This window comes from Vulpes lagopus, chromosome 11 (genome assembly GCF_018345385.1).
Source record: "Vulpes lagopus strain Blue_001 chromosome 11, ASM1834538v1, whole genome shotgun sequence".
NCBI lineage: Eukaryota > Metazoa > Chordata > Mammalia > Carnivora > Canidae > Vulpes > Vulpes lagopus.
Window position 1 is genome coordinate 61,029,219 of NC_054834.1, and position 24,006 is coordinate 61,053,224.

At 41.5% G+C, this 24,006-nt stretch overlaps 1 protein-coding gene across 5 annotated transcripts in view; it reads left to right on the forward strand.

Moving 5' to 3' along the window:
* Positions 1-24,006, forward strand: part of MPPED2 (metallophosphoesterase domain containing 2) — a 178,494-nt gene that overhangs the window by 70,943 nt on the left and 83,545 nt on the right. For all 5 annotated transcript variants that reach the window (XR_005982696.1, XM_041722509.1, XM_041722507.1 and 2 more), the window contains exon 4: positions 15,179-15,404. Coding sequence is in view for 4 of the 5 variants with exons in the window: in XM_041722509.1 (XP_041578443.1) it covers positions 15,179-15,404 (226 nt within the window). In the remaining variant the exon portion in view is untranslated. The remainder of the gene's footprint in view (positions 1-15,178; positions 15,405-24,006) is intronic.

Below are 24,006 nucleotides of genomic sequence, written 5' to 3' on the forward strand. Positions count from 1 at the left end.
GCTGAGAATAAGCAAAGATAGCTCCTTAGCTTCTGGTAGGAAAAAATAAGTAAAAATTAGATACTAGTCTCATGAAAGATCTCCACCACTGGGTTTCAGCAAAGGTGCCTCAGTCATACTGTCAGAAACAGAAGAAAAATTTGGAAGGACGTTTGCTGGGTCCAGAGAGATCATTTTTATTGTCTTAGGTTGCTCTATGATTTAAACTCAGAGTTAGGGGATCCCTGGGTGGTGCAACGGATTGGCGCCTGCCTTTGGCTCAGGGCGCGATCCTGGAGACCCGGGATCGAGTCCCACGTCGGCCTTCCTGTGCATGGAGCCTGCTTCTCCTTCTGCCTGTGTCTCTGTCTCTCTCTCTCTCTCTCTCTCTGTGTGTGTGACTATCGTAGATTAAAAAAATAAAATAAAATAAAATAAACTCAGAGTTAAAGTTGCTAAACATGTGCCTTCCATGGATCAGATGAAGGAAAATGGTCTTTACGCTTTAACAGTAGAGGTTTAAAAAAGAACAAAAAAGATTATTCCAACCATGAACTTTGAGCAATCCTGTGTGTTGTCCCTGAGATATGAAGAAATTAGTAGCCATAGGCCCAGAGGGTTTTTGGAAGGTTACTGGTGGGTAGTGGCAGGTTGATTTTGGGAGTCAGGATTCATGATTGTAGACGCTCTCTTCAGAAAAGCCTCTCCATTTCTCTCTGAACTTAAATTTCCTGATCAGTAAAGCAAATCATTTAGACTGTCTCTGACTCTGTAATTGTATGATATGGTAGGAAGGGCAGAGATGGGTCATCGAGATTGGGAGTTCCACTTTACAGCTGACTCATTGGGTGACCTTGGAGGAGTGGTTTAGCTTTGCTGGGTCTTAGGTTCCCATTCCATAGAAGGAATGATTCTGATCTCTGAGGACTCTTCTAGGTTAGAATTTCAGCGAGCCTGGAATTATAGGAGAAGAGGTCAGGAGCACCCTGCTGCCTCTTGATTTTTCTGGAGGAAGCAAAGGGAAAAAGCTGGCCCTGCAAGTATGTTAGTGTGGATTCTTTCATGTGACCCAGTGACTTGGGGTCCTGAGAAGATGCGCACGCATGTCCTGTTTGGCCCAGGCAGTAGGCTCATTTGTAAAGAGTGGCCTCGGGAAAGCCAGCTGTCAAAACAGCAGTGATTTGCCTGAGGGCCCTACGGGTAAGAACTTTCAGATGCAGGGATACGGTGAAGAAGAAATACAGGCACCTTCCTCAAATAATGAATGGCTATTCCATTAACTCCAGTATTGATTATCTCCTCTGAGCTACCCAATCCTGGGAACAAAGGTTGGAAAAATCTTTAAATGAGTAATGTTAACCATGCAACAGGAGTAATTCCCTTCTGTTTTGAAATTGAAACATATTATTTGTATGATGTATATAGCTCATTCTTTCATTTATTCATCCATTTTATTTTTTCAAGCATTCAACAAAATTGAGTCCTTACCATGTGCAGGCCAATCGCCTTGCCTTCCCCAACAACAACCAGAAAGATTCCTAAGAACGGATTTTCTCAATTGCAAATGAATAGTATACTTCCTGATGTATAAATTGGTGCCATCCTAGGATAAAGGAGAATTAGTTTTGTCACACTTCGAAGGGCATCCAGAATCCAAAATTAAGGTACTGATTCTTAGCCAGGATGAAATCATTTCTTCATTCATTCATTTATTTGATAAATTATTGAAATCTACTAAGAAAACAAAGATGAATAAAACATAGTCTGATCTCCTGAGGTCCATGGTGGACACATTCTTATTCTATGAGATGCAAGCACTTAGCAAGCTCAGAGCCCAAAGTATGAGTGGAGGATTAACTGAAGGGGCCAGGTAATAAAGAGTTATACACACCACATAGAAAGTTTGACCTCTGGTCTGTAGACAGTAATAGGGAGTCTGGGAGGATTTTAAAGTGGATGAGTGTGGAAGTGTATGGAAGGAATATATGATTGGATTTGTAGTCTGACAAGATCAGCCCAGCTTTAGTATATAGGATGGTTTAAGAAGTCTTCCTTGTAGAAAGATGTCTTAGTTTCCTAGGGGTGCCATAAAAAAAATACCACAGACTGGGAGCCTTAAACAACAGAACTTACTTTCTTTCCGTTTTGGAGGTTAGTAGTCCAAGATCAAGGTGTCAGTAGGTTTGGAGGCTGGTAGATGGCCAGCTTCCTGCTGTGGCCCTTTCATGTGTGAGCACATTCCTGATCCACATTTTTTTATTCTTATAAGGATAGCAGTCAGACCAGATTAATTCCCATCCTTACGGCCTCATTTCAATTTATTCACCTTTTTAAAGGCTTGATCTTCAAATATAGTCCCATACTTGAGGTACTGAGAGTGATGGCTTCATCACATGGATTTAGAGGGGATACAATTCAGTTCATAAAAGACACAAACCTGGGGCACGTGGGTGGCTCAGTGGTTGAGTGTCTGCTTTCGGCTCAGGTGGTGATCCTGAGGTCCTGGGATTGAGTTCTGCATCAGGCCCCTGCAGGGAGCCTCTTCTCCCTCTGCCTCTCTCTATGTGTCTCTCATGAATAAATAAATAACATCTTAAAAAAAAAAAAAAGAAACCTAAAGGTAGGGGAAATCCACACCTTGTCAGAGAGCATGGGTGTGTGTGATATGAGGTGAAAAATGGACATGTACTAAAGCAGTATGTGTTCACTTCGAATGAACAGAATGACTTCGAATGTTCAGAACCTTTGACTACCTCTGCTCTTTTTTCATTTTATTGTCTTGCTGGGAACAGTGTTCAGCAGATGAGTATGCTCTCCAACTGTGCCGTGATTACCTGGATTCCTTAACATATTTAATTGAATTATTTAAGGAGAGCTGTAAAGAACACCATATGCTTTGAGCACACTATTTATGAGAAAACATGGACTTAGGAAGACCAGTGTGAATTTGTCCTGAACTGTAGATGTAAGATGTTGAGGGCTAGATCTCTGGAAACTAGAAAACTATGAGGTCTTACTTCATTCGGATTGCTAGAACAAAATACCACAGACTGGGGTTTTTTTACACAACAGAAATTTATTTCTCACAGTTTGGAAGGCTGAAAAGTCCAAGATCAGGGCATCAGCACAGTCAGGTTCTGGTAAGAGCCCTCTTCCTGGTTCCCAGAGTGTCCTCCTGCTGTGTCTTCTCATGGTGGAAGAGGCTAGAGAGTTCTAAGGGTCTCATTTATAATCCCATTTGTGGAGGCTCCATCCTTATGACCAATCACCTGCCAATGATCCCACTTCCAAATACCATCACTCACATGGGGGATTAGGATTTCAACACACGAATTTTGGGGGGACAGAAACATTCAGACCATGACACATGGAAAAGGAACAAAAATGCCAAAGGGAAATAGACCTCCAGTTCCACATCCTGGAACCTTGGACTCCAGGGACTATAATAGACTTTGCAAAAAATGCTTTCTTCCTAAGGAATTATACTACCTTGTACTACTTTATCCCAGAGGGGAGGCTTGTGGCATGAGGCTACAAAACTGTTCCTAAGGGAAGAGGTCAGACATTTTTGGAACCAGTGTTTCAATGAAACAAACCTTATCACTGGGAGACTTTACGATTCCATAGCCCACAGGGAGTCTACTTTGTAGCTCTTGATTATCTGGAATTCTTATTAATAGAAAAGTTTGCCAGGAGAAGGGCGGGGGAGCGGGGAGCAGAAACGAAGAAGAAATAAACGTGGTCTCCATTTCCTCCATCTCATCTCTGTCACTTTTGATGAAAATAACCTTCCCTGAGAGAGTTCTTTTAAAATTTTATTTTTGAAATGCTTCATTAAAACTTTGAATTACAAAATGGGAAAAGTCAATTTTATTGGATCCTAAATTTTGCTTTGTCCAGAGTGCAAATTATTAAAATTGACATAGGATGTGTGTGCAAGGTAATATCCCCTTTTGTGGACTCTTCTCTAAATTTCAAGATATTCTGTAGAGTGGATTAGATTATCCAGTGAGTAGGGACTCTGAAAAGAAAATAGAATTGTGTATTGATGCCTTCAGAAATATTATTTGATGGCAATAAAATATTCTCTGAAATTCCCTTCAGAGGGGAGAAAATGGAGTTTGTTTGCAGTAATTGCATTTTCTAGCATTTGCTCTCATACTTTCCAATATAAGCCAATTGGAACCTGTGATTTGGTTTTGCTTATTGGCAAAAGTACCATGTAAATTGATCTGTGATGCATTTAAAGAAGATGCTTTTGAAAGTTTGGAAATTGAGATGGCTTTTTCTTATTAGATTTCAAGAGTATTAGGGTTCATTTCTATATTTTAGTCTAATGTAATATTAGCCAAATATGTTCTTTTTCAATTTAGTTTTAATCAAGTTCTAGAAGACCATTTTCATCTAGCCCCAGTGGCGCTGTTAAGGCAGAGATTTTATTTCCACTGTCAATCCTCTGTTTCGGCTTCTGTGGACCGGCCCCCTGGAATCACTGCATACTGAAATCCTGCATTCATCTGCCCAAAGATTATTTTAGGAGGCAAAAATAATAGTGTTTATTACAAAAGGATTTTTTATTGCTATTTGAAGGGTTAAGATGGAAAGGGAACCTAAAATTCTCTTAAAGTGTTCTTTCTTTTAGGGAATATGGTTTTTATGCCAGTGTTATTTTTATTTAATTTTATTTTCATCATATTTAATGGCTGAAAATGTAAACATAGGATTTGCATTTGTTCTTCTAATTATTCAGTAGACTAATTGCCATTCATTTTATGATTAATGCTGGAAGGGGCACCTTTTTCTCAGTTGCTTTTTAAAGGCTTTGTGGCAGAAAAAAACAATAATATTCTTCAGCTCACCATAGATTTTGTCAGTCAAGACTACTAGTTCATTAAAGATATTTATTGAATACTCTTTTAAGGGAGAAAGAAGTAGGAGATGGGTCCCTTATCCTGAATGGGGTTGCAATGCAAAACAGAAGACAGACTAAAAATGATGATAATAATAATTATCCTTTATGTGTCAGATTCGTATTAGGTCTTTTAGTGATCTCACTCAGTCTGCACATCCACTCTGTAAAGTAGGATGTACAGTTATCCTCATTTTTTCTGATGGGAAGTATGGAAGTTAAAGAGCATGTTTTGGGGCAGCCCGGGTGGCTCAGCGGTTTAGCGCCACCTTCAGCCCAGGGTGTGATCCTGGAGACCAAGGATCGAGTCGCGCGTCAGGCTCCCTACGTGGAGCCTGCTTCTCCTTCTGCCTGTGTCTCTGCCTCTCTCTCTGTGTCTCTCACGAATAAATAAATAAAATCTTTTTTTTAAAAAAAGCATGTTTTGAGTTTGAGTTTCAGAGATAATAAGTGACAGTCAGGAACATGGTCCCAAATATGACTCCACAACCCATGATCTTTCCATCTTGCCTTATATCCCTATATGTCAGTATGTTTGAATGATAGAAACATGCACACAGCTGTTTGAGAGGAGACTTGACTGTGTCTTTACCAGTTCTTTTTCGGACTGTCCATTGGAACCCTGATTTGGACCAGTTTTCTGAAGCTTGAGGAAGTAGATTAAAAGGTCTTTGAGATACTCTGAGTGTTCAGACAGAAGGGCATAAACTTTCTCAGCAAGCCGAGGCCTGCATTCATAAATGAGAGATTGGACAAAATACAGTGAAGAACCTACCTGTGGCTCCAGTTGTCCAGCCAGATGGTAATACCCAAGTATAATTGGAGCTGTATTTCAGAGGACAGTTCACCACCACACACACCTTCATATGTACAGCGTGCCATGTTGGTCTGAGTGACAACTTAGAGATACTCAGTTGGGAAACAAAGAAGATGTTGTCCTTTGTTTTTACTACCTTGTGGTTGTCTTTTAATATGTATGAGTGTGAATGAGTATGTGTGCCTGTATGTGTGTTTAAATCACAAAAAGTTATGTTGGATTAAAGGTTATGGTTGAGATAGGAAATAGGTGCAAAACAAGTTGCTGCTGAGCAACAGTCAATGCTCTGTGCTGTTTTTATGTCTTTAGTAATCATGGGTGCTAACAGCCTGCTCCCTCGTGCTTTATACTTCTCAGGACCACATCTTGGTGACTATTCAGGTCCAGGAGGGGTCTGCTTTCCTGGGTGGGGGATGGACTTTTGGCTCCTTTCTATGTAATAAGGCTTACAGCATCTTCTGGTACTTTGGGATTCTTTTTATGGAGGAGGCTAAAGAAGAGGAGGGAGCGTTTCAGCTGTGGTGTCTTAGCGCTAGCCCTAATTCCTACAGAGGACCACTGGGCTTTCACTCAGCATTCCGTACATTCTCCTGGGTTTCCAGCTCAGCCCTGACATTATTGTAATATAGTTTTCTGTGTTTAATATTTCTTAGACTTGGTTTCCCATTGCAAGCATGGAAGAAACCCTAATGCATGAGTTTCAGAGGAGAAGGTAGCAGTCTGAACCTGCTGTGTGGCTCCATCAGCAAGTGTGAGTATTAACGTTAGAGCTGTCAGGACTTGTGAAAATTAATGGAGCCTGACGGGGGCAGACTGAGGTCAGAGACGGAGCTTGCCCTGATTGAATGTTTCTGGTGGCTTCGCAGCCCAGGCAAGTGAGTGCAAACCGTGGAGCCGAGAGGGATTGCCGGAGGTCCATTCATTCATTTAACAAGTAGGCACTGGGCGCCAACCAAATGCCAAGCATTTTTCTAGATGCTGGGAGAACAGTGGGGACAGGTGGGCTCTCCCCACAGAGAACTGACGGAGTCATCTCCCTCACCTCCAGCCTCGCCTCAGCTCTGTTCGCTATCGACCCCCAGTCTTCCAGAGAAAGGATGTAGATGACACGTCTCCTTAGTCCCTCCCAGAGCCTCATAGCTCTTCCATCCTCGTAGCCACTGGTATTAATATTTTTTTCTTTCATCCTCCTGCAAAATTTTCTGCTTGAACAGTTTTCAAGCCCAAGTTACTCTTAGTCCTCAGTGGAATAGAGAGACATCAAGGGTTTGAACGTTTTCCCTCTCTGCTGGAGTCATGATATTAAAAATACAATAATAATTTTAAACAGAAAATATTGCTGCCTTTTATCCACTTTGGGGGTATAACAAGGTCCCCTTTTAGGGAGCAGAGTTTTTTTGGGGGGTGGGATGGGGAGCAGAGTTTTAAAACAGGCCCCTGGCACTGCCCCATGTAGGCTGAAGGTTTCAGAACTGGGATTGAATTGTAATATATCTCCTTTGTTTAGAAACAGTCCCGTGATAATAGGTCTGACTATATATCTGTTTTATTCTTTTTTAATTTCATAAATTAGTTTTCTTCTAGCATACTGGCAAGGGAAAGTGGGCCTGAAGCTTGTGCCTTGTGAGTGTGATTTTCCTGGGTATCTGGAAGCCATCGCAGGTTCTCCTCCTATCTCGTCATCTCTCTGTTTTCTGCTTGCTGCCTAATTAACTTTATTTAATCTGAGTGTTATGCCATACATATTTTTGGTTTCTTTATATATTTTCAGAGTCCAAAATTTAAGGATTTAGAGGGGAGAGAGGGGAGTGGGCATAGAGAATGGAGATCTTGAAATTTGTCACCTTTATATAACTAGGTTTTCTTTTACCCACAGAACCTTGCAAGCCATGTTTGCTTTGGGATGCTCTCCTTCACAAAGAACTATTGTTGTACTCTGGCTTTTTGTTTTCCTCAGTTTTAGCAGAAATAAATTAGCAATTAGCCTTGTTCATCAGATCCCTGATAAAAATGGGGCTTAGGGAAGGCAGTAGCCACACCCTAATGGCCTTTTGGTTACCCCTACTTCCCATACTCCCCATTCATGAGGAATGAAGACTATGAGGCAGGAGTCCTCTTCTCACAGGAGTCAAGAAAAGTGACTGTCCTGGAATTGACTTTGGATTTTGATTTAAACGGAACTTAAGGTTTCTGGAGGAATACATTTTATAATGATTTGTGACAGAAAAATAGGTCACAGTTGTATGATACTTAATTCTGAGGGACATTGACTTTGATGGAGGGGAGCAAGCTACCAGGGAATCTTGTTTGGCCACAGCAGTGCTTATATATGTTTATTTTTAAATGGTGATGCGCACGTGTACTGATCCTCACCACCCTCTATTACTTCCACTTGGTCCAATTCACATTTTTGCTTTACCTCTCTGGCCCCTATAGGCATCTAGGCCTATCATCTTGGACTTCTATTCTCCTGTCAAAGTCTCATCTTAGTTCTTATAATATAGTCAACATGTTTTTAAATTCTGGGACCCTACAGAAACTTGGGCACAGGAGCTTTTCCCTTCTCTTTCCCAAGGCCGTGACCTTCTCTTCATTGGGTAGGCTCCCAAATCCTTCTGAGAGCTGGTGGGTAAGAAATTATACCCACAATTTCAGTAGCATGTGGGGAATGTCTCAGTTGAGCCAGCATATGTGTTGTCATGGTGTGAAGCTGAAACTGCTTCATGACTCCTGGAGGAGAAATCCATGACATGGCGAGTTCTACTTCGTGATACAAAGGGGAAAGGCCATAGTTGCCAAGAGCTAGGGTGAAGAATTTTTCGTGGATGGACGAGTGGTATGAGGAGGACTGGTGTAAGAGGCAGGTCCTGAGCTAAACTTCATAAGACTTAAAAATTTGGAGGAGCACCTGAGTGGCTCAGATGGTTAAGCGTCTGCCTTCAGCTCAGGTCATGATTCCCAGGTCCTGGGATCAAGTCCCACATCGTGCCCCCTGCTCACTGGGGAGTCTGCTTCTCCCTCTTTCTCTGCCTGCCCCCCCACACTTGTGTTCTCTCTGTCTCTCTCAAATGAATAAATAAAATCTTTTTTAAAAATTGGGGGTCACCCAAAAGAAAACTAGCGTGGGAGGCAGAAGACCTCTCCTTGTCCTGCTTGTGCTTCCAACTTGGCCTGTGATTTTGCTTACCCAGTGGTAGCACCTCTCTGGCATTCCATTTCTTCATCAGTAAAATGGAATTGGACAAATCAGTGGTTTTTCTGTTGACTGTTTTTAAACCAGGGATAAGTCTTCACGCGGAATCTTGCCCCAAATTGTAAAACAAAGGAAAGCAATGCTGCTGTGGGGGACACAGGAACAGGTGTGTTGGCTCTGCCTTCATCACTGTCCTCACGTCGCCCTCCTCCAGCCCTGGGGGGTGGGCGGGGGGGAAGGTTCATGGAGCACAGCTTTCAAATCACTAAATGAGGCTGTCTCTGAAAATCCTGCTGGGTTCATGTGCTGTGATTCATGGGAGTCACTTTCAGTAACACACTCAGTGTCCAGAGTTTGGTGAGGAAGGGAGGCTGACCTTGATACAATTCACTGCATGTCTGCTTTAAAGTTGTTGCGGATTTAGCAGACAGGTGCATAACAGAAGATCTTAAGCTTTTCTAGGCATTCTGTTCCTCTCTATATACTCAGAGAAGAGGACCCCGTCTGATTCTAGGAAGATACCAGGGGTATTCCAGATGAGTAGTCACTCCTAAGAGATGTTATCGATCCTGCGTTATGCTATTCATTTGTAAATGAGAGGCTGATCCTGGCACATTTTTTGGTAGTCAGTAAATACTAGAAGTGATGAGTAATGACAACAGAAAGAGGGAAGAAATGAGATGTTCACAAGACACGTTTTTCAAAATTAGAATAATCTTGACAGAAGCCACTAGTGTGCGGGTTAAAGGCCTCATACGCCCACCCACCGTCCCCTCTAGATCCAGATGCCTTGATGGCTCTAATAATACTTCTGTTAACTTGAAGGACACATTAGACCATGCTAGTTTCTACCTTTTGAAAATCAAAGTTCTCTTTTCCATCTCCGATGTTTTTCCTTGGGAGTAGTGGCTTGTGCCACTGTGACAATGGAGTGATCCGATTTATGGATCAACTAATAATTTCTTGGTTGGCAACTGGGAAGGGCCATCACTATAACAATCATTACATCACAGCTGATACCTAGTGAGTCATCATTGAACTGCACAAGTTCTTTGAATGTGCCATCTTGTTTAATGTGTACCAAACCTTGGTGGTGGGATTATATTTTCCCCCATTTAGATTTGAGAAAAGTCCAGTTTAAAAATGGTTTGTTAGAGATTTTTTTGGCTAGACTGAATTTGGAGGCAGAAAATGGAACACTTTGAGAGTCTTAAACGGAGTCACCATATGTCCCTGGAGGCCAGTGTGACAGCAGTTTAAACCTTGTCATGTCCCAAAATGATAAGCTCAGTTCCTATAATTCTCCTAAGAAAGCTCCTGGAAAATCTTGCAGAAGTTCATTCATTCTTCCATGTATTCAGCAAATAATAATCATGTGCCTGCCATTTGGAAGGTATTGAACCTGGTACTTTGGGTCAAATACAGAGCCACAAGCCATGATCCATGCTTTCAAGGACTTCACTGTCTAGGGGGTGGGAGACCAGTCATATGCAAAAAGCAAAACTAAGAAAAATAGAGTAAAAAAATAATTAACATGCGCTGATTGTTTACTCCATACCATGCATGTGCTTTAAAATTTTTATTTCATTTTATCTTGAGCATGGGCTATGAGGTAGGTGCAGTTATTATCCTCATTTTGTGAGCACACTTGACGGAACTTAAGGACCCTGTCCAAGGTCATGCATCCAGTGTGTGGGGAAGCCTGCAGCAGAGTCCCTGCTCTTAACCTCGTGCTCCCTCCATCGTTTAAGTTATAATAGTTTTTAAGATTGAATCACAGAGATTAGAAATGTGAAACATACAGTAAGGAAATATTAACTAATATCCATAGAAGTAACTCTGAAGAGGGAGAGTGAAATGAGTCAACTGAGAATGAGACAGGAGGCAAACGGAGCTGAGGAAGAAGAGGAAGGAAAGGAAATGCCACAGAGGAAGGAGGAGAACCCGGGAGTGCAGCATCTCGTGTTTCAAGGGGGACAGGAATGTCACTGTGGTGTGATCCAAAGTGCAGCATCTGGTGTCAAGGGGGACAGGAATGTCACTGTGGTGTGATCCATGGAAATGAGAAGTGAGAAAATGTCTGGGCTTTGGCTATTAGGAAGTTATTATCGACATTCTGGGAAAGCTTTGGGAAGAGAATAGAAATGGAAGCCAGATTACATGGGAGTAAGTTCTGAGTAGCCATGTGTCTCTAAGTTGTTAATTCTCCTAACAGAGGAGACCATCAGGCAACACAAATGTGGTAAGTGGGCCAGGTATGAGAAGTCATAGGGGCTGGGGAGGTCTGTGGCTGACTGGAGGTCAGTATTGACTGGTCTTCTGATTTTCTAAAAGTAGCTAGAAAATCAGAATTTTTTGCGTGGTATCACCTAATTTCTAAATGTTAGTTCAATTCAAAAAACAAAACACAGAATAGCATTGAGGCCAACTGTAATACATCTATGGGCTGTATTTGGCCTACCAGCTGTGAGCTTCTGGAATCCTCTTTCCAGAAATTTAGATGTGAAATGAAGAAGTATCTCAAAGAATAAGCATGGTTTAGGATTATACATGAGGGGTATGTGTGTGTGTGTGTTTGTGTGTGTGTGTAAACGACTGCTTGTTTTTGTTTTCTTAGGGTTGGGAAACAAAAACTCACTAAGAAGGAGGATTGGATGGAGAGAAAGAGACCCAAAATATTAAAGATAGATGTCTGGAATATTAAAGTGTCAGTGACAGTGGGAAGAATGAGATCAAAAGGCCAATTATTAGAAACATTGGGAAGATGGGCTAATTTCTCACATTTTATTGTTTTACTTGCTATAGTCATCACTTTGCCATACTTGTGAATTATCTGTATTATTATTTGCTTAATAATTTTCCTTAAATCACCTCTTATTTTAGATGTAAAGAGAGAAAAATGGAGTAGAGATGAAAAATGAAGCCATCTATCATTATTTGTACTGTCAGATTGTATTTCCCAAGTATGCTTTTTTTTTTTTTAGATTTTATTTACTCAGGAGAGACACAGAGAGAGAGAGAGACTGAGACATAGGCAGAGGGAGAAGCAGGCCCCATACAGGGAGCCTGATGTGGGACTTGATCCCAGGTCTCCAGGATCACGCCCTGGGCCAAAGGCAAGTACTCAACCGCTGAGCCACCCAGGCATCCCCCAAATACGCATTTTTAAAACACATAGAACTATTTGATAATTTGTCAAAAGTTTATCTCCATTCCACCTAAAACAATCTTTTATATTGCTAGTAGAACATAGAGCATGTCTTGGGAAAGATGGAATGCTAGTTAGAGTTCTTTAGGTCATTCGAAGCAAGAATTTTTCCGTGTTAAAATAACTGTATATAGCCTTAGTTTTTTTTTTTACTTACGCAGGTCAACTTCAATGGCCTGATCTGAATAAAATGGATCAAGGCAGGCACCTCTTTGTCTGACAATTTTTAAATGATGCTATTTGAATACCAAGAAGTTTGGAGGTTGACTGCAAAGCCTTCCAAATTAATCTAGCCTCGAAAAAAAAAAATACCATCAGGTAACAGATTTGTCAGCTGCCCTGCATATACTTTTCATATAAAACAATAAAAGTTGGCAGATGATAAATGAAAAGTCAGTTCAGAAAAAAATATATATATATATATATTTTTTTTAGATATGTGTGTGTGTATGAGAGAGAAAGAGAGAGAGAGAGAATCTCTTAACACAGGTAACAGAGGATGGAAGCTGGACACTACTACTGGATTCTCAGAAAGAGATGAGTTTGTTGGCAGTGTGTAAACATCCTCACTGTTTCTTCATTTTGGTGGCTACCTTTTCATGCTGCATCTCCAAAATTTGATTTAAAAGACATGTACGAGGCCTGTCTTCCTGAAGATTTACTTTGTAGCAGTTATACTTTCTTTAAAAAAAAAATAGTTCAAAGAGGGGAAAATATAGTTCCTTTGCCTTGTTTCTCAGTCTCACCCATGCCATCCATTCCTGAACCAGACCTCTAAAATGGAAAAAGCAAGAAGCCTCTTGCAAGAGCAGTGGTGCATAAAGAAAGGTTTACAGTGAGTCCATCATCATGAATGATTAAAAGAGAACTGGGCAGCTATAGCGTGACTTGTACAAAAAGGGTTGCTCAAAGACTCATGCGGGTACGACCTACCTTGAAACAGATTACTGTCAAGGAAAATGTTTCAGCCCATTCCAACTTTGGGGGCGCAGGTAACCCTAGGGGTGCAGAATCAGGCCAAAGGGGGTCACATAGCCGTGATGTGAGAGCTGTGGAGCATCTCACAAATTTCTAGTGTGTGTGGTGTCAGGATTTATGGCAGGGATCTCTCACCTCTAATACATCTCTTACCTCTATTTTAAGTGCAGGGAATTGTGTGAATATCATCGTTCTATCCAATCAGCTTACAATATATGTCACACTCCTTATTGTCTTATGCTAGTGGGCATTATAAACTTGTAAAAACGTACATTTGAGAGAAGCTTCCTATTTTCTGTGAGCTCTTCACCACAGCCTTAAAACATATCTGAAGCCAAAGGCATGACGCACAGCCCTGTGCACTAGTAGTCAGGGATATCCATTGACGCTTGGCCACGCTGTTTGTGGTTTTAGATTTCTGCCGTGTTAGTTTTTGACTGCTTTCATCTCTCTCTTAAGCCTCACCTTTAAACCACATGCTATATATGCAATTTCATTACTGATAGAATCCTAAAAATTGAAAGCTAAAGAAAATATCATTATAAAGCATATTCTGGTGATCTTAAAAATCATTTCAGGGGTACCTGGGTGGCTCAGTGGGTTAAGCATCGACTCTTGATTTTGATTCAGGTCATGATCTCAGGGTTGTGAGATTGAGCCCCACATTGGGCTTCCTGCTAAACATGGAGCTTGTCTAAGATTCTCTCTCCCTCTCCCTCTATCCCTTCCCGCCACCCCCACTCATGAGCATGCACTCTCTCTCTCTCTCAAAAAAAAAAAAAATCATTTCAATATTAGCAAATAAGTTTGCAGTGCACTGCTGATATGAGTACTTCACAGGTCTCCGCAGTTTGCATTGCTGAAGTCCAAGTGCCCCCACCCCCAAAATATAATTTTCTTCCCCACTAAGCTTCATTAATTAAATCATTGACTCTGGCTTGCTGGTAAGGACCAATTCCTACAACAAGTGTATCCAATTTCCTGCTAGTGGTAACTTTCATTCTTCCTGGAATAGCAGGAAACATTAATTTTGCATTGGACCCAGGAGTCTCAGGAAGCTGGAATTATAGGCACCATTGCCCCACCCTTTTCTCCCCTAAAATAAAATGAAATAAAATAAAATGAGCAGCAGCTCTGCAGTGAGGCTTGAGGGATGGGTAATGACAAAGAAGAGAAAAGGGCATTAATTTCAGGATGGGGACAGCTGCCCGGCACTATCTCCCTTTGGATTTTGGTTCTTATAGCATCACGGTGAGTTATTAATATGTATGATCTGTACTTTATTCAAACATTATAAATCTATGCAGAAGTCTGGTGTTTGGGTTTTCCTTTATAGCTTTCATTCTTCTTCCCAGAATTATCTCATTTTGATCGGGAAACTTTTGCATAAAAAGCACACACCGAGAACTCACATTTCCATACCATAAATATTAAAAGGGGGTTAAGCTTTACAGTTTCTTCTCCCATCCCAATGGGAGGAAAGTTAGCCTTCTAATCAGGGGGGCATTATTAATGTTCTTTTTATTCGCAAGCCACAAGGTAAATTTTAACTTACAATATGAAATCGTACTATGTAGTTCCTTTCATTTATGTGAATTGTGGAATGCTTAGCTAGGCCATGTCTTTTATATGATATACTACAAATATACTTTTGAAGGATATACTACAAATCCAGCAGTTATTTGAGTTGTTAAGAACAGTTGGTTGGCTTATATTTTGAGGACCAAACCAAGTCCAGACCTTTTTTAAGGATCGTGATTAAAGTGCTTTTCGCAGGATAATTATAAAGTACGGATTCATCACAGTGTAGATTCATCACAGTGAATCTGGAGCATACAGAAGAGAGAAATGGAACCAGAGAGTGGAATGTCTTTTTAGTAGCTTTTTAGCTTCTTAGCAGCTTCCTCTCTCCTGTTTATTGTCATTTTTTGCTGGCATAAAGGCATAGTCATAAATTTTGGTTCCCATGGAAATATAAAGGAATGTGTGAGCTATTTCATTTGGGTATACTGTCTGCTAATCACACGGTCTCGGCTGTTGTACTTCGTGATGGGAAATGAACGTGCTAATTGGTACTCTTTTTTCTTATTTCAGGAAACCTGCCATATGAATATAAAATAGTGATTGCTGGGAATCATGAACTGACATTTGATAAGGAATTCATGGCAGACCTTGTTAAACAGGACTACTACCGTTTCCCCTCTGTGTCCAAATTGAAACCAGAGGACTTTGACAACGTTCAGTCCCTCCTGACAAACAGTATTTACTTACAAGACTCGGAGGTAACAGTGAAGGGATTCAGGATATACGGGGCACCTTGGTAAGTGCTCAATGGAACAATCTTCCCCTTCGGTTTTTTTTTTTTTTTTTAAGCTCAGTGCTAAGAAATCATGGTGCAGACTTAAGGTGCTTTCAATGAAAAGGCTAAGGGTGGAAAGAAAGCTTATTGCTGCGTGTCCAACACAACACATATAGTGGCTGGAAAGAGCAGAGCTTGTTGTTTTCATCGTGGTGCAGATCTCCTTAAGCAAGATCAGTGGATGTAGGGTGCTGGTAGATGCATCTATGCTTATGTGACTGGGGCTGCATGTGCATCTGTGGGACACAGAAGGATTTGGGGGAAGGTCACCGCGTTGCCCTTCGTGCAGATTCAGCTACTCCGAACATTCCACCAGCCTTAGGTAACTCATTTCCCTCTCATTTTACACTGGAACCCCTCGTAAAATATCTGGCTTAGATTAGGCTTTCTCAAATCTTGCTACACATCAGAATCACCTGACCCAACTCAGAAGAAATACAGATTTTGAAGCCATCCCCCCAGAGACTCTGATTCTCCTTCCTGAGGTAGAGCCCAGCAATTTGTATTTTTAAAGCTCCCCAGAGGAGACTGAGGCACAGTCAGTTTGAAAGTCACAGATTGAGACTCGGTGCTGAAAATTCTAGCACGGAGCTCTAGAAAACTTGAAACAGGCATGGATTCTTTGGGACCAGAGAGGAAGCATTTTGATCTTATCTCTATCATTTGTCCGTTATATGGCTTTGGAGACATTGATTCTCTGAGGATGAGCCTCAGTTTCCACATCTCTAAGCCTATGGAGATAATACCTACTTTAGAGGATTATTATGAGGATTAAATTAGGTGACGTTTGTAACGGATGTGTAAGACTGCTGGGTGGTTTATTTAGGATAATGATTATTATTTTCTGGCCTTGGTTCTGCCCCTAAGTATTTATGTGAACTTGAGCCTCCAAACCAGTTTCTTCATCTTCAAAACGGGAGTTTTAGACTGGAAGAGCAATATCAGAGGAGTCTTGGATTTTTATTTATTTATCTATTTTTTCGGAGCTCTGTGTGTATATGAAGTAGAGAGCCAACCTTTACTTACCCAACCTGGAGAAGAATCCTAGCCCTGCTCTAGGATTTACAGATAAGGCTGGAGGAAGACAAATAGCATGACTTTAGATTGGCCATCCCACTCCATAGTTTGTTCTCTGTAGAATAGAAAGTTGAGATAGTTTCTAAACAGTTGATCTTTTTTTCCCCAGCTTTACTAGTTGATATCCAGAAGGACTGATGAGTGAATACACGAAATATATTTCATTTTAAAATCAACCCAACAAAAGATTGTGAACTCTTACTAGAGTACTTACTATATGCCAGGCATTGTTCTAAGTCTATCTTTTATCTCATTTTCCTCACTTTCCTTTTATCTCATGCCTTTAAGAAATGTGATGCTGTTATGATTCTCATTTAGCAGGTGAAAAAACTCAGGCACAGAAAGGTTAAGTAACTGCTCAGGGATCACCAAGACCCTGAGCGGTGGCATCCTAATTTTGAGTCTGACTACAGGGTGCATGCTATGACAGGTGGTAGTGGTGTGGTAATTGGTGGTTAGAATCCACGGTGGTTATATCCAGCTTTGTTAATGTACATCAAGTAATGGTTTTTATGTGTAAGAAGGTGGTAAAGGGCAGGAGAACAAACAGGAGAAATTGGTGGTCCTATCAAATTGTAATCTGAAAACCGGTCTCAAAGTAACCTAGGATGTCGGTATTAGCATTTCTGAGCAAAGGGCTGGAGAGGGAGCTTTTCCATTCTCACAGCTCCCTCCTTAATGACTATGCAGTAGTTGAGGCATGACTTCTGATTGGCAGAGAAGCTCTACATGGAGTTACGATCAATTTTTTTAACACATTAAGATATTTGAAACCTTCTCGAAGGCACGGAACATAGAAGGCTGTTCCTGAACAAGCCACACTTTCAGAGATCTCCACATTGATAGTTGCTGAAATGATGATAGCAAACTCCATCCACTATCTGAGCAGATTCAAATCTGTATAGGATAAGGTTTAGCTAAACCAGTTGACGGGTGTGATGAATGAGGGAGTGATTTTGGATCCAGAGGCAGATCTTGCAGCATGTCAAGAAATAAAAAAAATTAAAGTAAAAGAAAATTTTTTTAAAAACATAAAACACAGTAATTCAAATATGTGATGTGATGGAGCATAATCCATTTTTGATGTTGCTAAAAACTTCAGACAGTGTTTATATTTGATATGAATTGATGTCATTCAAAAATTGCTTGTTTTAATATTGGAGAGCAAGAAGGTGGGCAGGATGCGTCTTCTGACCTGTTATCCTAAAGTTGTCTTTACACATAATTTGTTGGGATTTCCAGAAAATTTAAACTATTTCCTGCCTCACACTTCCTTACAATAAAGGATATCTTTACATGGAATTTGTGTCACCCATAGGAATTGCTGGTACTTTGTCTTTTGACTAAGAATACAGAGGTTGGTGAAGAGTAAATTTCAATTTCAATATGTATTTTGGAGCTATTGGTAAATTGGGTCTCACTGTGAAGATATTTTGTTAAAATTAATAAAATAAGATGAAAACAGAGGGAGGCAAACCATAAGAGACTCTTAACTCTAGGAAACAAACTGAGGATTGCTCGAGGGGAGGTGGGTGTGGGGACGGGTAACTGGGTGATGGGCATGAAGGAGGGCACTTGATGTAATGAGCACTGGGTGTTACATGCGACTGATGAACCACTAAGTTCTAACCCTGAAACTAATAGTACAAGATATGTCAACTAAGTTGAGTTTAAATTTAAGAAGTTAAAAAAAAAATAAAAATAAAAAATAAATTTAAGAAGTTTAAAAAATTAGTATTCCCAGGACTGCTGATAATCTGAACATTCATTTGGGAATGCCCACATTAGCTTTTCTGTGCAGAGAGCACAGATTTTCCTAGCTCTACCACTTATTCAGCCCTGGCACCTTGGGTGAGTGTCTGAACATCTCCCTGTCTCTGTTTTCTCACTTTTAAAGTGGGAGATAGCAACATTATTTCTTTCATATGGTTCCTATGAGGATAAATGAGTTAATGTATCTGCAGCACCCCAAAGACTTCCTGACACAGAGGAGGCATCTAATAAGTGTGAGCTACTACTGATATAGGGCGGTTAGTCTTTCAAATCTACTTTATACCTTTGTCCATCTTCATACGAAGGCCGTTGCACTAGGAGTCAGATGGGGTGCCTTCTAGCTTAAATTCAGGCTCTGCTGATTGAGTGACATGAGGCAAATCACCAAGCTTCTATATTTGTGAACTAGGGCCAACGAGGTCGGCCTCAGTATCTCTCCTCCACTGTGCACTTAAATTTGGTCACCAAAGTTAACATTTTCAAAAAATATCCATATTAGCAGGGCATGCTTGATTATTTTTTTTAAATATTTTATTTATTTATTCATGAGAATACAGAGAGGAGAGAGAGGCAGAGACACAGGCAGAGGGAGAAGCAGGCTCCATGCAGGGAGCCTGACATGGGATTCGATCCCGGGTCTCCAGGATCAGGCCCTGGGCTGTAGGCGGCGCTAAACCGCTGAGCCACCTGGGGCTGCCCTGATCATTTTAATATCTTGTACACTTTGTAACCACTTTCACTACTAAGAATTTGACTAGAAGCAAAGTTTGGGAGGGTTTGTACCAGAGCTACCACTTTTCCACCTTTAGAAATGAGGTTTCTCCATCCCTGAGATTCACCCACAGGTGAATGCCTGCTTACTAGCCAATTAGTTATTCTAGCCCCAAAATAATGTAAACTGGTTTAAGGTTGATTCCTGGGCTTTTCCAGTGAATTTTGATATTACTAGGGTCTTAATTTCAAAACAGAAACCAAAATAAGATCCTTGATATAAGGATTTCCATCTTGTCGTGGGTTTCTCAGAGGTGATGGCCATCCAACCAGGAAGATTGCTGTAACTCATGTATTTTAAGAATGTGGATCGTGACTTGCTTTCAGTATAGAAAAGGAGTATCAGTCCATATTCATTACAGTGTTTTAACTTGCAGCACAGCCGAAAGCTTCCTAAAGATGAGGGAAAATTAAAGCAATGTCTCTAATTTACAGTTTAGCAGGAAGCTGTACGTGGAGAAGAATGTACAGCATTCAAAGGATCCGTGTGTGTTTGCAATAGGAGTGCACGGTGGTACTTCTGAGGTTCCCGAGGAAGAGGATCTGGGTATGGTTCGATGGGTCTGGGGAAATTCAGTAGCCTGCCTACACCAAAGAAGATGTAAGCAGGCTGCCTTCTCCCCTTGGAAGGAGGGCAAGAGCTGACCAGTTCCAGAAAGCACCCCCACTGCAGGAGGCCTCTTGGCAGGTTCTGTGGCTTCTGAATATATTCCTTCACCGTCTTGTTCTTCCCAGTATCTTGAAGAAAGGAAGCAGGCATGAGGTATTAGCATCTTTGGATGTATCAGCCCAGACACAGCTTTTCTGAATTTCACATATTATGTTTTTTTTCTCTCTTTCTTGGGGGGAGAAGAAGAGGGTCTTGTGTTGTCAGGCAGATAGGTCTGCCTAGGACTTTGGGGCCACGACAGGAAAGCTTCTGGATTTCTTGTGTCCCTGTTGTTGGTTTCCTGCTGCCACCATGGTTCCTGATTGCCTGTCTGTGTTGTTTTTTCCAAAGGCTGAGGATGGCTTGAAAGAAGAGGCAAAATTTGAATCTGCTTGTCTGGCCAGGGTAGGGGGCAGGTGGAATTTTGAAATCAGCTCTATATTTTGGATTATTGGGTCTATAACCAGTAGCTTAGTACTAGCAGGCTTCAGTACACTCACTTGTGGGACTTGCCATTTAAAAATCAACCCCTTGGGGATCCCTGGGTGGCTCAGTGGTTTAGCGTCTGCTTTTGGCCCAGGACATGAGCCTGGAGTCCCGGGATCAAGTCCTGTGTCGGGCTCCCGGCATGGAGCCTGCTTCTCCCTCTGCCTGTGTCTCTGCCTCTCTCTCTCTCTCTCTCACTATCTCTATGTCTATCATGAATAAATAAATAAAATATTTATAAATAAATAAATAAATAAATAATAAAAATCAACCCCTGCCCCTTTGGTTTTTTTTTTTTTTTTTTGGTGGTTTTTCTAGTTTGTTTGTTTGTTTTGGTTTTGTTTCAATTGCTCTTTTGTTTGTTTTTTTTTAAGATTTTATTTATTCATGAGAAGACAGAGAGAGAGAGAGAGAGAGGCAGAGACACAGGCAGAGGGAGAAGCAGGCTCCATGCTGGGAGGCCAACATGGGACTCGATCCTGAGACTCCAGGATCATGCCCTGGACTGAAGATGGTACCAAACCAGCTGAGCCACCCAGGCTGCCCTCCCTCAGTTGCTCTTTTGATACTAAGATACTCTGTTGAAAAAAATCAAGGTCCTAATTGATCAGGAGCCAAACTGCAAACAGTAGAAATAAGCCCACATTGACCCAAGCAGAGCATCGTGTGGTTCAGCAGTGGCTGCACCTCGTTCCCCTCTTGAGCAGAAATGCAGGGCTGCCTCCCGTGGCTTTTAATGAATATGAGCGGGGCTTTCCGATGTCCAGGAATTTGATCTCTCTAAGACCACAGGGTCAGGGACAAAGAACACGCTTTTTCATGTTAGAGTAGACCCAGGTGTAATTTGTCAGATTTAGTAACTGTGGAGGAAGTGCCTAAACTTCTGTGGCAGGAAAATTAGATGGGGCCTACCTAGACAGTGGAATTCTGAAATGGCTGCAGTAACAAGAGAAAGCCCGTTGAGCTGCATCTGCAAAGGGAGCCTGAGCAGAATGTTTTCTTCCCCTCCTCCCTGCGTCTCATTTCAGGTTCACAAACATGTTGAGTTCATTCATTCATTCATTCATTTAGATATAATTTTCTCAGCATTTTTACAAGTGGGAGTTAAGTGTTGATGCCACTCTCTGCAGCGTTTGTAATTGTGTTTGCACAGAAATAGCTACACTGTTGCTCACGTTTCCTTGTTCTGATCAGTGCAATAGTACTTTGTGTTTACCCTGTCAGAAAAGCTTCAGATGTTTTTATTTCCAATTATAAGTTTTGTGATGCATCATGTATTTTGCTGACAGCCTTCAAGTTCTTGAAATTGCGGACAAATTAACAGCAGATATCCAGTAAGAGGATTAGGAAACCAATTGGCAACTCGTGATAGAATTCGGATATGAGGATGAGTGGAATGGGCTCATTTATTTTATTTTCACAGTCATACTTTGTGATTAACTTGAGAAAGGAAGAAAAAAAAGAAAGAAAGAAAAAGAAAGAAGAAAGAAAGAAAGAAAGAAAGAAAGAAAGAAAGAAAGAAAGAAAGAAAGAAAGAAGAAAAGAAAAGAGAGAGGAAGGGAGGGAGGAAGAAAAAGAAAGAAACATCTCCATGTTTAGCTGGAAGGTCCTTTCGCACTAAAGAATAGGACTATACAAACAATATTGGTTCCTACCACCGTCTCAGGGATTCCAGCTTTTATTCAGGAGGGTTCAGAAAGGTATTGGCACAGAGAAAGGTCTGTGTGTGTGTTAAACAAATATGCACTCTGCTTTTACATGATTCTGTTTAAAGGCCCAGGCTAGCATTTCATTTTTCTTGGCACAGAGCCCATAGACTCTCCCATATGAAACCTATGGGTGTTTTGCCCTGCTCTAGAGTTACAGGCTCTGTTTACATTTTTGCCTGTTCCAGAATGCAGCTGACTGTTCTTAAAGCCACACGGGATCAGATTCACTTCTGGTTTAACAAATGCCCTGTTTATTTGAAAAAGGAGAAAGCAAAACCGATCACTTTGCTTTCCACCTCCCATTCATAGTCATCTCAGTGAGTACCAAATCCAAAGCCAGGTTGTGCAGAGCTTGTGATGTTGGATCCCGCTGGTACCTTTCCACCCTGCTCCCTCCAAACCCGTAAAGCCTGTCCTGGTGCCTTTATCTGACACCTCGGTGGTGACTGTGTGGAAGCATCGGGAGGGGGCTATGGAAATGTTTGTGTGTGTTCAATTATCCTTAATATCAGCTATTGGCATAAATTAAATTTTTGCCTGCACGTTCTGAGAGACAACCTCAATTAGCAGACAACAATAACAAGCTTGCATTTGGATGATTATTTCACTCAGGGAACTGTCACATGTATTCTCTCATTTGGGCTTCACAGCAATTCTAAGTAATTAAAATTTAAGGTAAAAAAGTAATTCAGACAGTTGAAATAAGCAGAGTATGTATTAATAACAATAATTAATAATAGCCAGCATCTACAATTGCCTGTAGGTCAGATGCTGCTCAGTATTGCCTCCTTTTGACAGAGGAGGCCAGGATAGAGTTCTTGACAGAGACGGTGGTTTGCCCAAAGGTATTAGGGAGAAATAGAACTAGAACCCAGCCTTCCTATGCTGAGCTCTTTAGACTAAACCAGGATATCCTAGTAACCAGATGTCCTTCTGCTCCTTGACCTAAGGCAATTCAGGAAGGGGCCTCTTGGAAGACTTAGCTTTTTCCATCCAATTGCAGAAGGGGGGCACAGAAATCCAGGCTAGTACTCTTCAGGAGCTCTCAGGATTCCGGGTAAGGTGCTCCTAGGGGGCAAATAGGGATATTGAGGGGACAGATGAAGGAATGATCCAGTATTTGTTTGCCTGACAAGCTGCAGAGCCTGGGATTTTCTGTGAAAAATCTGTCTCAGTGTGTCATAAGACATGAATCACCTACCTCCTTCTGGTCCTTCTAATCCTTCTGCTCCATGGAGACAACTCATGACTCCTTTGCACACACATCAGTGGGGTGAGGGGCGGGGGTAAGTATTGGGTGCCTGTGGCTTTTTCCCTCTGTGGCACCAGGTAGCAGCTGAGAAAGACAACAGCCCCGGATATATGCACCAAGAAGGAAGTGCTGGCAGTGTGCCTTGCTGAAGTCAGGCCTGCCTGGCATGGGCCCACACACCATGCTCCAGAGAAGACCTGGCCCTTAACACCGAGACTCAGCCGGCTGGCTGGCTGCTGAGTGTTCTTTCATTTTCTCATATTACACTAACAGGCTCCTTTTTAACCCATAGTCGCTGCTGGTGGATGGAAGGCGATTATGCAGTGGCTTTAAGTTCTTTAGGGGTACGGACCCTGTCAGCTTTGTTCTCTGCATCCCCTGGGGTGGCCCAGTACCTGGCACATGGTGGATGCCCTGTCCATATCAGATGAATGAATGAATGAATGAATGAGTGAGGGTGGTGCTGATGTTTCTGTGGCTGATGGACTAACGGCCTACACAGATGAGTCATGAGCTGCAGAGGAAAGAATATTTCCAATGTGGGATCAAGTGTAGCCATGAATCTACAAGGAGGACTGGAGAGATGGTAAGCAAGATGGAACCAAACCGAGCACTCAACTATGTTTGTGAGCTTTGTGAGCGTATTTGATCCATCCTGAACATTCATAAATGGAGAGAGTATAACATCTCTCCAGGTGAGCATGCTTTAATAAAAAGGTGAGGAGTGGGAGTAGTTGGACAAACCTAACCTTGAAGGTAGTGAGAATTTTCAAAGGAAGGCTCCAACAGTATTTTTAGGCTCTTTCTTGTCGTTTCTTTACTTCAGATGCCATATCCCCATGCTAG